The 15,839-nt window shown below is 50.8% G+C and overlaps 1 protein-coding gene across 1 annotated transcript in view; it reads right to left on the minus strand.

The window, feature by feature from the left end:
- Nucleotides 1–15,619, minus strand: part of Epha10 (EPH receptor A10) — a 33,661-nt gene extending 18,042 nt beyond the window's left edge. Inside the window, exons 1-5 of the mRNA XM_038334624.1 lie at nt 15,514–15,619; nt 13,588–13,652; nt 10,921–11,599; nt 2,795–2,950; nt 2,035–2,385 (exon numbers count right to left, since the gene is read on the minus strand). Of these exons, the coding sequence (XP_038190552.1) occupies nt 2,035–2,385; nt 2,795–2,950; nt 10,921–11,599; nt 13,588–13,652; nt 15,514–15,619 (1,357 nt within the window). The remainder of the gene's footprint in view (nt 1–2,034; nt 2,386–2,794; nt 2,951–10,920; nt 11,600–13,587; nt 13,653–15,513) is intronic.
- Nucleotides 15,620–15,839: the final 220 nt, after the last annotated feature.

The following is a 15,839-nucleotide window of genomic DNA, read 5'->3' on the forward strand; positions in this document are numbered from 1 at the left end:
GCTGCTCTAAGATATTGGTGTGTATTCATTCCCTTTACTGTCTGTTGGTCTAGGGTTGGGTTTGCTTTTGTTCTAGCCCATAAAAGATGTTAGCTAAGAGGAGAGATTCTAAGAGAGGTTTCTTGCCTTTAAAAAGATACCTATGGCTGAGTGGGGTGGGGCACACCTTTAATCCCAGGCAAGTGGGTCTCTGAGTTTGAGGTCACCCTGGTCTGCAGAGCAAGTCTCAGGACAGCCAGGGCTACACAGAAAAACCTAGTCTTGAAAAACAAAAACAAAAAAGTACCAGAGTCATGGCAACTGACTTGTAATCACACCTATAATCTCCCAGCACCTGAAACAGGAAGATTGCTATGAATTTAAGGCAAGCCTGGGCTGGGCTGGAGCGGTTAAGAGCATTGACTTAACTGCTCTCTTCCAGAGAGCCCGGATTCCATTCCCAGCAGCCACATGGCAGCTTATAGCTGTCTCTAACTCCAGTTCCAGGAGATCTGTCACCCTCTTCTGATCTCTGCTGTTACCAGGCATGAACATGGTACACAGATATGCACACAGGCAAAACACCCTAAACATGAAATAATAAAAAAATAAAGACCCTGCAATACACACACACACATACATATATATATATATATATATATATATATATATATATAGTGTTTTATAGAAATAGTCATTAGTAGAAAAATTATGACAATACATGCTTTTTTGGCTTTTTGAAACAAAGTTTGTTTATGTAGCCCTGGCTGTCCTGGAACTTGCTGTGTAGCCCAGGCTGGACTCAAACTCACAAAGATATGCTGGTCTCTGCCTCTCACGTGCTAGGATTAGAGGCATGTACCACCATGCCTGATCATGTCTCATTCTTTGAGACAAAGTCTGTCATGTAGCCCAGGCTGAGGATGACCTTGAAATCCTGGTCCTCCTGCTTCCATTTCCCAAGTGCTGGGATTGCAGAAATGCCTGCTTTTTTCTTTCTTCCTCCCTTCCTTCCTTCCCTCCCTCCTACTCTCCCTCCCTCCTTCTTTCCTTCTTTGGTACTGGTGATCAAACCCAGTGCCTCAGGCATGCTAGGCAAATATATCATGAAGTTACTTTTCCAGGCCATGAATTGTTAAAAAAAAAAAAAAAAAAAAAAAAAGTGAAGGCAATAGCAAGGGTTAAATCTCAATAGAGATAATAAAGAACAGAAGTGTCCCAGAAAACCAGGTAGATTGGAAAATCTCTCTCAAAAGTCTTAGGAAAGGGATTAAGAGCTAAAAATGATAAAGGAAGTGACAAGATGTGAGAATCAGAAAATGGATGTACAACCTAAGGCTTAGAGATCGTTTTAAGAGATACAGTGGGTGCTCTACTCAAAGCAGCAGCGAAGAGAACTTTCCCAGGCATGAAAAAAAGAACGAGCGAATCAAAGGGCCTACTGTGCTCCAGCCAGACTGAATGGGAAGAAATCCATATTGGTTACGTTTTCATTTTCATCAGCAGGCTAAGAAATTATCCAAACACCCCTGTGTGTGCACATCTATTTCCCCAAGGTACTTACAAACGAACGAAAATCATCCCGAGCCTTGCTAGAAACCCAAGTGACAGGGTAGGGTCACAGAAAACAGGGAAGAAGGGTCACACTGCAATCAGACAGGAAAGACTGGGAAGCCACCGCTCGAGCTTATCCATCTTGCAAAGGGCACTCGAGGGATTACTTGAAAGTGTGCACCAGAGGAGAAACAAATCTGAAGTAAATGTCAAGGATGCGGAGGGTGTGGTGTCAAAGGTGGTTTTCAACCCAGTCGAGTTTGAGAAATGGGTAAGGCGACCACTCTGTCGCCTTGTGACCTGGCCTGAGTCCCTGCTCCTTCAAGGGCCGGGAACGCGGGTGGAGTCAGCAAAAGAATGGCTGGGAGAAAGGGGACACAGAGGCGCCACCTGGGTCAGGGGGTGCGGTCACGTGGGTTCCCGAAAGCCTTGGGAATGCATGCAAGGAACTCCGGCTGGGAGGTAGTGGGGGACGGTCTCCACTGGGGCGCGCCGCCTTACCCCCGGGTCCGGTGGACACTGTGACCTGCGCGTAGGTGGCTCCCGCGGCGGCCGCGGGGCCTGAGACGCCGTTGAGCGCGGCCACGCGCACGGTGTAGCGCGCGCCAGGCCGCAGGTGCAGCAGCGTGGCGGCTCGTTCCCGCAGCCCGGCCTGGCGCGGGACGAAGGCCACACGTGGCCCGCAGGGTTGGCATGCGCCCGCCGGGCCGTCGCGACCGCAGAGCAGGCACAGCAGCGAGTAGGTGACGTCGGAACGGCCACCGGAGTCCGCAGGCGGCAGCCAGCGCAGCCGCAGCGCCAGGGGGGAGCGGCTCAGGCTGTACTGCAGGTCCCGTGGAGCGGACGGCGGCCCTGCGACATGGGGTGGCGCTGAGTGCGGCCGGGAGGGGACGCGAGCGCGAGGAGCATGGGGACTCGGGACGCGGGTATCCACATAGGTATGGGAGCCGGTAGCCCTTGATGGGGACGTGAGGGAGCATCCAGAAACTGAGACGAGGACATGGGACCATCAAGGGGACTGGGATGGGGATATGGTTACCGGGACAGAGGGCATGAAAAAGAGAAGGGACAACCCAGCCAGGCCCAGAGAGAGGCGAGGGGTGTGGAGAGATGGCCACCCACAGAGGCCATCTCCAACCTTCTGGGTTCCCCCAGGCCCGGGTGCCCAGACCCATCCCAGGCTTCCTTTTTGCCCTGCCAGTCCAATTCCCAAGGCCCCCTTTTCACCCCCTTCCCACCGACAGCCAGGAGGGGCACTCACGGGTGCAGGAAGCTGAGGGCGGGTCAGTGGGCGAGCGAGCGTAGGTATCCTGGCACACGCAGAATGTAGAGGCCTTCTCCAGAGCCAGGCTATGCTCCGGGCATGGTGAGCAGAGGGGCCGCCTTGGGGACACTTTGAAAAACCCTGGGGGACAGGCTGTGGAAAAGGGCTGGTGAGGAGTCTCCTCCCTGACCACGTCCCACCCTGCATTTCTGTTTTTCCTGGATTAACGTGGGGAGAGTGGGGTGACAGCTCTTAGCCCAGTCTCAATTGGCCCTTGACAAATGCTGTATGTTCAGGGGACGGTGACATAATTCACTTCTGTTAATACATTTGGCTTCATCTCCATGGTTAAAAAGAGAAAACCGAGGCTGGGAGAGGTTAAGATGCCCAATGCCCTGCGGTTAGTGGGTTTCCCACCCCAGCCTGCCCCCTTTCAAAGCCCTGACAACACGGCCCTAAGGAGCGGCCTAAAGTGAACAAGAGAAAAGAAGGGTGTGGCCTTCAAGGACTGGTCCCTGTTACTAAGGGACAGACAGACACACACTTCCATTTAGACAGACAGGCAGGCAGGCGGGCACTCACACACGTGCATGCGCACACACGTGTACACACACATACACATGCCAAAAGTTCATTCTCCTCCCACCATCCACTGTGCTCAGGAAGAGCATAAACATTCTTCAGCTCACACCACGGTGCACTGCAGTGTGGAAGCAGAGCTGGGCAGGTGGAGGGGTGGAGCTGGCAGAATGCTCCAGTGGCTTCTTAGACTAGTTCTAATGTGACACACTACTCAGGAGCCTTGCTGCTCTGGCCTGCGCTCACCTAACCCAGAGCACAGCTCCTAAGAACAGACCGCAGCCTAAACAGGTCTGTAGCGGGTTGCACCTCTCATTCGCTTGTGGTCTCGGGCTGTTGGTTAATCTTTCTGAGCTTTGTACAGACTGCGACCTCAGCAAGATTATTGGAGGACTGTCTGAGATAAAACCCTGATAAGATCCACTTCTGTGTGGATTGTTATCCTAGTGATATTAACAGTGATAGTGTTTCTCCCTCTGGGGCCCCTGGAGGGAACAATGAACACAAACTGGCTGACTGATTGAGGCAGAATCTCATGCAGCCCAGGCTATCCTCCAACTGACAGCACAGCTGAAGATTGACCTTGAATTGTTCTTCCTGCCTTTCCTAAATGCTGGAGTTACAGGCAAGACCATACTCTAAAGTCCTATTTTGTTTAGTGTGTGTGTGTATGTGTGTGTGTGTGTGTGTGTGTGTGTGTAGTGGGAGGGTGTACATGGCCCTTCATGAACAGGTAGAGGCCAGAGGTCCCTGTCAAGTGTCTTTCTTTGCCTCTCTGCAGCTTCCTTTTTGAGACAGGGTCTCTCTGGGAATCAGAAGTTCATGGCCTCAGCTACTCTAGCGGTCCAGACTGCCTCTGGGATTTGCTGCCTGCTTCCTGTGCTGGGGTTACAGACAAGCTCTGCCATGCCTAGCTTTTATGTGGATGCTGGGCATCTCAACTCTGGTCTTCAGGCTGCCACAGCAAGCACTTTTACCCACCGAGACTTCTCCCCATCCCAAATGCCTTTAAAAAGGTCTCAGTAAGGGTTGGGGCAATAGCTCCTGACCTCTGCTCTCTGCTGTGGTTGGTCTTCACTTGACTCTCTGCTGAGGGTGGAAGACTGGACCCGAGAAGACAGAACAACAACAGGAGGAAGACTAGCCCTTGGGAAGTACTCTCTTAAGAGCTGAACCATCGTATTCATTGAAAGGCTTAGACTTGTGAGGGTCCCATTTTGCCCAGAGTCCCCTGTAGCATAGCTGGGGAGAGGGGGCTTGGCAGTCCCTTTCCTTTGGCATAGTGGTTCTCAACCTGTGGATCATGGCCCCTTGGGGGTCAAACTACTCTTTCACATGGGCTGCCAAAGACTATTGGAAAACACAGATATTTACATTACAATTAATAGCCATAGCAAGGATACAGTTATGAATTTGCAATAAAAATAATTTTGTGGTTGGGTCATCACAACATGAGGAACTGCAGCATTAGGAAGGTTGAGAACCACTGTTTTAGTGCAACTAAAATCCAGGGCAACTACCCCTGTGGGCCTTTGGGTGTGGTCATGGTCAAAGTCAAGACTGGTGCAGTTATTAGCTTTGCCACTCTGGGTAGAGAACACCAACAGTCAGCTGGGAATTGTGATTGTAGCCTGTTGACTGTGTGCTGAAATAGAGAGGTGAGGGCCTGGACAAGGGTGAGGGCCACCTCAAGGCTCAGGGTGTTGGGAGGAATGCAGAGGTGCTTTGCTCTCGGTGGAAGAGGGATAACGTCCTAGCTGTGATCATCATGGACCCATCACAGGCAACTGTGGTCCTCCCTACTTGGAGAGGCATTGTCTAGAAGAGTGTTGTGTTGAAAGACAGACAGCCAGCACCTTCTTCTTTTCAATGTCAAAGTCAGAAATTCAGAGATCAGATAGTTCAACTCCCACAGCCTTGCCCTGTACCATTTTCAACAGCTTAGTTCATATACCTCATGATGGGGAAGTCTCCCTCTTCCTACCCTTTGCTCCCAGATAGACAGATATTCATAGGAGGAGCCCAAGTTGGGTGCCCTGTGTAGAGTCACCTCTGGCATCCCACCAAGGGTCCCAAGTAATCTGTATAGTCTCAGGGAACAGGCAGACCCACAGAGACTTGGTGATAAGTTACCTTTGCAACCCTAATGTGTTCCCTAGAGGAAAGCTGAATTTCATTGATTCCTGTGGTAGCTAGAACATGACCTGGGTACCACTGCAAACCCGACCTCTTCTGTTCCCTTTCTAGCCTCTCCAGCAGCAACCCCCCAACTATGTCCACTCTGAACATCACAGAGAGCTGCTTATCCTGACCTGTGATGTCCCACACCCTCTGCCTCCTGGCTCTTTGAGTTCTCCAAAGTCTGCTTCCAACAGTACCTCCCTTGGGAAGTTTGTCCTAGATTTTTCCCCCATTCCCCCACTGCCCTGGGCAGGGGTGATGCCATTACAAGGGACTTTTATCTGGTCTCAGCCTGGGGGCGGGGAGCATGTCACAAACCAGAGATCTCTAGTCCCTGAGCACCCACAGTTTTATCATCTGCTATAAGCCAGGTGTTCTAGGCTCTAAAGATGCACCATAAAGTACACAGGAATCCGACTGTCCCCGCCCCGTCACCTCCACACCTGGCAGAGCAGAGAGAGAGGTCGGGAGTTGGTAATTCCCCCCAACATCTGGCTATGGAAACCGCAAACACCCCCCATTTTGATCCACATCTCCTCTCCTGCAGTCTGAAAGGTGGGGATGAGCCACCCTCTGTTTTAGGATAATTCATCATCTCTGCTCTGGACCCCTGCCTTTCACCTCCCCCCCCAAAGTCAACATACCATCTGTCACCTCCCCTACTGGTCTTTGCAACCCCCTCTCTACTGCCTCTTTCCAGTGATGTCACTAGTGGGCGGAGCAGAAAAGCAGCCCATTTCCATGCAGGCATAAGGGCTCTGACTATAGACTATTTTAAAACAATCCTAAAACTGACTAAAAGTTGTCCTGCTTTTTATTAGCAACATGCGTCAGCAATTTTAACCCGCGTCGGTAATAAAAGACTCATTCCTCTTGAACAGATTGCTCCCCACACACACTTGGTATGCCACTGCTCCCCCTGCATGCCCCACCCAGTATATACACAGTGTCTCTGGTCTGTAATAAAAGTCCTCTCTCTGTTCAAACAACACGTTCATATACAAAGATCCTATCCACCCAACATCCTGCTGAAGATGCTGTCTCCTTTCCCTTCAAATCCAGGCTGCTAGTCTTTCCTAGTGACTGTGCACGCATGTGAGCGTGCATGTGTGTGTGTGTGTAAGGGAGTCTTGCATAACTCAGACTGGCCTCACACTCACCGTGCAGCTAAGGATGACTCTGAACATCTGCTCCTCTTGTCTCTACCTCTTGAGTGTTGGGATTATAGGCATGTACCACTATGCCTGGTTTCTATGATACTAGGCTGGAACCCAGGGCTTCATGGATGCTAACTCAGTCACATCCCTAAGCAGGATGATGGGCCAACTGCACTATCTGGATCGCTAGACTTCTAGACTGGCTCCTCAGGGTTCTTTGTTCTTCAGCTGACTGCAGCCTGTTCTCTCCATTGCTCCACTGAAATTGTTCTTGCCAAGATCAAGTAAACTCTATCCAACCCTTGGCATGTCTGAGTGCTCTCCGTGCTAAAGGCTGCTGTCTCCTGACTATTCAGCTCCCTGAACCACCATGCTACCTCCTTTTCCTCTCTACCCTTTACCCCTCAGCATACCTCCTCCAATTGCTTTATTTTCAGACAGGGTTTGTTATGTAGCCCTGGCTGTACTAGAACTCACTATGTAGACCAGGCTGTCCTGGAACTCACAGATACCTGCCTTCCTCTGCCACCCAATTGCTGACATTAAAGCGGTGGTTCTCAACCTGTAGGTCACGAACCACTTGGCAACCCTCCATCTCTAAATATATTTACATTATGATTCATAACAGTTTCAAGATTACAGTTGTGAAGTAGCAATGAAAATAATTTTATGGTTGGCGTCACCACAATATGAGGAACTGTGTTAAAAGGTCGCAGCATCAGGAAGGTTGAGAACCACTGGCCTAAAGGCATGAGCCAAAATCACTTTTAGAAAATTCATTTTTGCTGGGTATAGGTTACATAACAAGAGTTTTTGCCTGTTGAGTCACCTTGCCTCTTAGGGTTTTCTTCTTTGTTTCTTTTTGAGATTGGGTCTCATGTAGCCTAGGCTAGCATCAGATTCACTATGTAGGTGAGAATGGCCTCAAACCCTGTTCTTCCTGCCTCCAGGTTCTGAGATAACAGGCTTTCAGCAAGCACCCCGCCTCCCATCACTTCCATCTTCATCACTCAAGGACAGCTGCTTCCACTTCAGTTCTGGACTCGCGGTCTCTCTCCTGGACCATTGTGTTACCTTCCTTCCTCCCTCCGTCCTCCAACGCTTCCCACCCCGATCCTTCCTTTGCTATTGGCAGCTTGAGTGGTCTTTTGAAAAAATAAATCTGAAGATGTTGGCTTCCCTCCTCATTGGCTTAAAGCGTAAAGTCTTTGTCTCACTCTTCACTCAGGGCTCTGCCCCTCTCCCAGCTCGTCACTCCTCACACGCCCACGTGCCCTCTGCAGTAACCACACTGGATTACTTATTTAGTACCAACCACTTTGTTCCTTCCTGTCACCATGCCTCTGCAGAATGTCTCAGCCACCAGGAAGAAAAACCTCCCTTCCTTTGGAAAACTCTCCCCATCCTCAGAACTGGGCTCTCTGTGGACATGTCACAGCTACAGTCTGATGGCTTAGCATTGACTGTCAACTTGACATCTAGGAGAAAGATTTCTAGGCACATCTTTAGCATAAAGTTAGCCTCTGAGAGTGTCTGTGAGGGATTGTCTTGATTGAGTTAATTGAAGTAGAAAGAAAAAAAAAACCCATCTGTGTTTGTTTTTGAGACAGGGTCTGTTTGCAAAGCCCTGGCTATCCTGGAACTCACTAAGTAGACCAGGCAGACCTTGAACCCACAGAGATCTTCCTGCCTCTGCCTCTCAAGTACTAAAGGCCCATTGGAGCTGTGGGTGGCACCGTTTCATGAGCAGGTGTCCTGGATTGTATGGGATGGAGCGAGACAGCAGAGCACCAACAGGCACGCATCAGTTCACGGGGTTCTGCTCTTGACTCTGTATATAAAGTGGCCAGTTCTCTCAGGACCCTGCCTCCGTGGCTTCCTCACCATGATAGACTATAACATAGACTCATAAGCCGAATAAACTCTTTCTCCCTTAAGTTATTTCTGTCGGGCTATTTTGCCATAGCAGCAGAAAGGAAACTAAGACACATGATCCCCCAATGCATCTCCTTTGAGCACCTACCACAACCTGTGGCCTACGATGGACCCTGGAGCTGCTGAGACTCCTGCTGAGCTCAGAAACACACACATAAACACATGGATGTCAGCACACCACTGTAGCACAGGCACAGAGGGCTCCATGAGAACGGGATGCTTGGGGGAGTTCGGGTTCTTGCCTGTTTCATGTTAACCGCAGTTTCCCAGAGAATGGGAGGCTGCGTTCATCCACACACATAAGAACTGTGCAACGCAGCCGGTATCCTCTGCTCATCTGAGTGGATGATGGAGTGAGTAGGAGAACACGTGTCCTGGTGAGCTGTAACTGTCAGAGCCAAGCATCACGCGAATCTCAACTGAGGATTTCTCAGATCGGGTTGGGCTGCGGGAGGTCTGTGAGGGACTGTCTTGACGTCCCAGTCCACTGTGGGAGGCACCCTTCCCTGGTCAGACTGTCCTGGGCTGTATAAAAAGCTAGCTAAAGCCGGGCGGTGGTGGCTCACGCCTTTAATCCCAGCACTCGGGAGGCAGAGGCAGGCGGATCTCTGTGAGTTCGAGACCAGCCTGATCTACAAGAGCTAGTTCCAGGACAGGCTCCAAAGCCACAGAGATACCCTGTCTCGAAAAACCAAAAAAAAAAAAAAAAAAAAAAAAAGCTAGCTAAACATTTGAACCAGAAAGCAGTCTTCCTCCATGGCTTTTGCTTTGCGTTCCTTCCCTGATGTTCCTCAGGACTCTGACCTGTCAACTAAAAGCTTTCTTCCCTTGGGTTGTTTTTGGTCAGGCAACAGGTGAAATGGCAACACCAAGCTCGGTCACCTCCTCCGTCACCTACCATTCTGTAGGCCTGTGTAGCACATATCACTTTCTTTTCCAATGTTATTTTAACTTATATGTATGGGTTTTTGACTGCATACCACATGTGTGCCTGGAAGAGAGTGTCAGATCCCCTGGCACTGGAGTTTCAGGTGGTTGTGAGCTACCATGTGGGTGCTGGGAATTGAAGTTGTGTCCTCTTCAAGAACAGCAAGTGCTCTTAACCCCTTAGCCATCTTTCCAGCCCCACATATCTCTTTCTTATGACTTAAAAAATAAATATTTTCCCCTTTGCATCTAGATGTGAGCTCGTGTCTGACCCGTTTCTATTGCCCTGCCACGCAGAGAAAACCTGTTTTAGGAAGTCCATCCTTTGGTGATGAGATGGCTCAGCGTGAAAGGTCGACTGCTGTCCAGCTTGACCACTGGCGTTCAATACCAGAACCCATGCTGGAAGGATGGAGCTGTTTCTATTGGGTTTTCCTCTGGCTTCTACTTGTACTTCATGCATGCACATGCTCTCTCTCTCTCTTTCTCTTTCTCTCTCTCTCTCTCTCTCTCTCTCTCTCTCTCTCTCTCTCTCTCTCTCACACACACACACACACACACACATGGGTGGGGGGGGGGAGTACATCCTTTAAACTTTCTGACTAAACGCACACATTCCAGATCCCACCCTATTCTGCCGCTTCGAACCCACAGACCCAGAGGCCCAGAAAACACTCCCAGTGTCACGACAAATCCTATTTCAGAAAACTGAGTGGGATCTTAGGAGCCATCTTGTGCAAGTTGCCACCCTTGATCTCTGAGATGCCCCCGACAACCTGGCTTGAATATGGTCCCTATAATGCTAGCCTGAGGTTTGAACTGCTGTGGAGTTTGTTTGTTTGTTTGTTTTTTCTTATACATGAAGGAGGCATGGTAGAGCAATAGGTTCCCAGAGCTGGGCAAACCTGAATTCCAATCCTGACTGCCTATTTCCCCACTTTCCAACTGAGGCAGGTACTCATCTCTTTGGTAATGGGAACCTATCAGATTGCCTGGAATACAGAGCTCTGCGTTTTTATTTTTGTTTGCCTGGTTTTTGTTTTATTTAGTTTAAGACAGCATCTAGTCTGGCCTTGAATTCATGCTCTTCTTGACTCAGCATCTGAGAGCTGGGCTTTACAGGCCTAAACCACTACCTGGCTCCTAATATATCCTTATATGGGGTCAGATTCACTTATTCCAGTCGGTCTTGGCTAAGCCCACTAGAAACCGCACAAAAGGTCTTGACTCCCAGCTCCTCCTATGGCTTCTCTACTTCCACTCCTGCCTCTTCACAGAGGGCACACTCTTTCCTGCCACCTGCATGCTATGTCCCCATCCCATCCCTCCAGGTGCCCTGGATACCTTCACAGATGTCACCGCGTTCCTGGAATCCTGCACTGCAGCTGCAACGACCCACAGGCACCAGCCACTCGCCGTCGGCGCCACAGTGCATGCGGGGAGGGCTGCCAGGCTCCCCTTCTGAGTGGGACACGCACGTTCCAGTCACTTCCACCAGGGTGGAGAAGGCACTCTCAGCTGCCGTGGCGGGGAAGGCCGCCAGGCCCCGCACTGTGGCACGGCACTGCTTGTAGTAGACACGCACCGAGACCAGCGCCACACATGCACCCACATCCTGGAAGGCGAGGTGGAAACCCTGCCGGCTGAGGGGGCCGATCTCACGCACCTCTGTGTTCAGCTTCATCTTGCGTTCCCCCAGGTCGCCCTGTGTGAAGCTCTCATCAGCGGCGATAGTGTCTATCTTGCGGGGCCGGTTGCCTCCTAGGCGGGGACGCCCACGTCCCAGGTCGGCCTCGGTTTCCAGGTAGTAAGCGTTGAAAGTCTCTTTGCAGGTGCCTGCGGCGCCAGGGATGCTGCTGCAATCCCGCAGCGTGAACTGCAGTTCCACGAAGATGCGCTGCCCACGGCCACGGCTAATCCAACCCGTCTGCAGCCAGTTGTCCTGGTTGGGCTCCAGCACGTTGCATACTTGGTATGTCCGGATGGGACGGTCATGTTCGTCCACGCCACTGATCTCCTCCCACTGAGGCAACAGCACAGAGGTGGACACCTTAGAGCCCGGAGCTTTAGCACTGGCCTGTCTCCACCTTCTTCACTTCTCCTGTCTTCCCGCCCCCCACCGGGAAGAGGAGACACTTTGGAAAGGAACAAGTCAAATCCATATTCTTCCCAGTACTGGGGATTGAACCTAAGTCTTGGGCTTGCTGGGCAAGCACTCTACCACAGATCTCTTTCCCCTTTTTGTTTTGACTTTGCATCTAAGTAGTCCAAGTTGGCTTTGACCTTTTACTCTGTTGCATAGCTAGCTAGGCTTACAGGCCTGTGGCATGAAGTCATTTCCAATCTTTCTCATTTTTCCTTTTTTTTTTTTTTTTTTTTGAGGCAGGATCTCATTCCATAGCCTAGGCTAGCCTTAATCTCATTATATATCCTAGGCTGGCCTCAAACTCACATCAGTTTTTCTCCCTCAGCCCCAGAGTGCTAGGATTACAGACATAGACTATCACACCGACTTTCTCTTTTCCTTTTAAAATATGCAGCACTTTGTGGATTTATGTGCTGTCCTTGCTGACCACACTGATCTTCCCTACATCATCTTAATTTAACACGTGTGCTGAAAACCATCATGACCTTTATTTTATTTATATATTTGTTTTGTTTTGTTTTTGAGACAGGGTTTCTCTGTGTATTCCTGGCTATGCTGGAACTCACTCTGTAGACCAGGCTGGCTTCAAACTCACAGAGATCTGCCTGCCTCTACCCTCCAAATGCTGGGATTAAAGGTATGTGCCTCCACCACCTGGCCGAAATCTTTATTTATTTATTTTTTTGTTTGGTTGGACTTTTTGGGTTTTTGAGACAGGGCTTCTCTGTGTAACGGCCCTAGCTGTCCTGGAACTCACTCTGTAGACCAGGCTGGCCTCGAACTCACAGAGATTTTCCTGTGATCACACCTAAAGGTGTGCTCCCGGCTACAATCTTTATTTTTGTGGATGGGGAAACTGAGGTTGCAGAGGGAGAGCCACTTGAGTGCATGGGCACTGTGAGTTAAAGACAGAGCCAGGGATGGTACCTGAAGTCACTAAATTGTGCTCAGTGACCTTTCTACTTCACCCCACCCCACCTTGCTTAATAATGGACAGCTACCAGTTGCCTACTGTGTGTGAGACAGTGCCCAGCATTTCCCACCCAGCTCACTGCTGTCCTTAGACACAGTCGGTTCTCTCATTTATTTAGCTCACTGACCAACTGAAGCCTTGGTGTTTTCTAGTAGAGCCACCTGACTCGATACCAAGGGTTCCGGAGAATACAAACTCTGTGGCATATCTTTAAAAATTCTTCCATGGGGGCCAGGCAGTAGTAGTATACACCTTTAGTCCCAGCACTCAGGAGGCAGAGGCAAGAGGATCTCTAGGAGTTCAAGGCCAGCCTGGTCTACAGAGGGAATTTCAGGACAGACAGTGCTACACAGAGAAACCCTGTGTTGAAAAACAAAATGAAACAAACATTCTTTTACGGGGCAGCTGAGCTGCCTCAGTGGGTAAAGGCACTTGCCATCAAGTCTGATCTGAGTTTGATCCCCAGGACCTACATGGTGTGTGGAAAGAGTAGACTCTGACTGGTGGTCCTATCTCCATGTGCACACACCATGGTACCAACACATATACACACATACCTAAACACAATAAATAAATAAATAAATAGATAAACAACAATTTTTAACTTCCTTCACAATTTCCTAATATATAATGTACTTTAGCTGTATCTCCCCTATTATTCTCTTATCTCCTTCCCCCAACCACCAAACCACTGCTTCCCAGCAAGCCACCCTCCTACTCACGTATCTTTGTGTGTGTGGCCCATTGCATTTAGCTAAGGTTGCCTGCCTGAGCGTGGGTGGGAGTTTCTGTGGTACATTTTGATCCTAGGTGAACGCAAGGTGCTAAAGGGACTGGCTGAGTCTTGGCCTACTGGAGGACCTTTGGGATGGAGCAACAGTTCAACACCTACCCCGTTACTCGGCAGTGCAGTCCAACCCAGTTCAGCCTGGGAAGCTTTGGAGTCCAGGAGGATGACTAAGGAGAGGGGAGAACGGATGTCAGAAAGCCACACTGTTAGAGGAGGAGGGTGGGAGCAGATTGCTGGGTCTACCGCAGATGGCCATGGGAGGGGGGGGATGGGGAGCAAAGCACAACTCCAGAAGACCCGAGGAGCTCGAGGGTAGAGAGGGCAGCCGAGGTGACTGACGAAGGTTACCTGTATTCATTCCCTGAGGCTTGTGACAAATGACCACAAACCCAATGGCTTATGCCCTCTCTCCCCTCTTCAGTGTCTGACCCCAACCTCTGTTTCTATGACTATGCTGCCTTCTCCTCTGGCTCTGAGTCTCGTTGCACTCATATGAGGGCCATTGTGATCTCTTCATGTCAAAATTCCCACTCCCATCACTAGTTCTTGTTTTTTTTTTTTTTTTCCCACTTAAAGTGACATTAACAAGTTCTGGGGATTAGGACCTGGTCTTTTGTTGTTGTTGTTGAAGTGAGTGTCGTTCTCAGCCTTCCACAGAGTCCATGACAAATACTCTAAGGTCAGCTTTCACATTAGGGACAGAAGTTGGTGACCCTCTTCACTCTCCCCAAGTTCCCCCAAATTACATCTGTCAACTAGCAGTGGGTCTTGGATTTCTTGGGTGCACCCCAAATCCACTCAGATCCAAGGTCAGTTCACCAGTCATGGAAGAGACCAAAACCTTTTTCATTTGCTTCCTGGGGCCTCTGGTGAAAATGAAGTGGAGAGACCACTTAGCAAGAGAAAACATCAGAAATCTTTGCTTCTCTACCCAGTCCTTTCCCCAGGGGATGCCACCTCTACTGCGTTTGAAAGAATGTCATGGGCCCCTTTCACACATCATCCATGGTCCTCTCCACCCCCTCCTCACCAGAAAAGCTTGGAGTCACTTTATTCCCTCAGGATGTGATAGGTTGGCAGCCTGCATCCTTTCATGGGTTGGGTTCAGAGAAGCCGGGGTCTGGATAGCAGAACCCTCTGCTTAAACACAGGAAGCCAGGCCATCCCCAAACCTCAGAAAGATTACTTCCCTGGATTGCTAAGAAAGGGGGTGGGTTTCCAAGGTGAGGTCCTCCAAGAGGGACTGGTTCTAGAGGTAGTCGCGACGGTGGGCAGGGCCGCCGACAGGGCGCTGGGTTTTCATCACCAGCAGTGTTTGGGAATTGCGTACTGGAGGCAGGCATCTGCCATCCCGCGCCAGGACAGACCCTGCGGGCAGAGTCTGCTCCAGAATCTCAGGGTTCTGCACCTAGTTGTGACGCCTCTGGATTCAACTGAGCGTACAGCCTCCAGATGTGTGGGAGCAGAGGCAAGACTCCGGCGCTAATGACAGCCCCAAATCCTCCGCAACGCGGACCGCGCGTGGTGGACTCGATCCCAATTCAGCACTGCGGACAGCTCCACAATCAGCACTTCGAGCAGCGCTCGGACTGGGCCCCGATGACTATCCAGCTGTCCAAACCACGGTCCCCCTAGGCCCCCTCTATTTGTCTTCATCTCTCCTCATGCTCGGGTCTCGCCGCATCCCCTCGGTTTTCCTGCTCCCTTCATCTCTCCGCCCTTACACCTCCCACCTCCAATCATTCAGCCTGTCCGTCTCAACGGCCCCTGAACTGCCTCGGGCTCCTGTGGTCCCCAGTCTTTCTTCCCCAACCTTCTAGGTCTCCAGACCTAAGCTCCTCAACACCCCTCTCTTTTCTATCGCTGAACCAGCTTCCCCTCTTTCTCTAGTTCTTTCCCGCCCTGCTGCTTGCTTGCTTCAAGCCCCCAATCAGAGTAGTCTCTCCAATGACTCCTTCATCCAGTTAACTAGACCCCCAACTCCCTATTTTTTTGGCATCGCAGGCTCCCAGGCACAACCCACCTTACCTTCCTCGGCGGTCCCGGGCCGCCCGGGTCCCAGAAGCAGAGCGAGGCAGAGTGGCATCAGGCAGACGAACAGGCGCAGCGGGTGTGGACCGGCGCCAGTCTCCATGGTCCACAGACGGAACTGTCAGTGCGGCGGCGGCGCAAGCCTTGCCAGCCCAGCACCGCTGAGCAGTGCCCCCGACCCCAAGGCCGGCTGGGGGCGGAGTCTCGCTGCTCACCATCATCCATGGGGACCAATCGCTAGGCCTCGCCGCGGGAGGTCCGCCAATCTCGGCCAGCGGAGAATGAGGAGGTGGAGTTTCATAGGCCAGGGACGGAACGCCCAG

The sequence above is a fragment of the Arvicola amphibius genome, chromosome 6 (assembly GCF_903992535.2).
Source record: "Arvicola amphibius chromosome 6, mArvAmp1.2, whole genome shotgun sequence".
NCBI classification, from domain to species: domain Eukaryota; kingdom Metazoa; phylum Chordata; class Mammalia; order Rodentia; family Cricetidae; genus Arvicola; species Arvicola amphibius.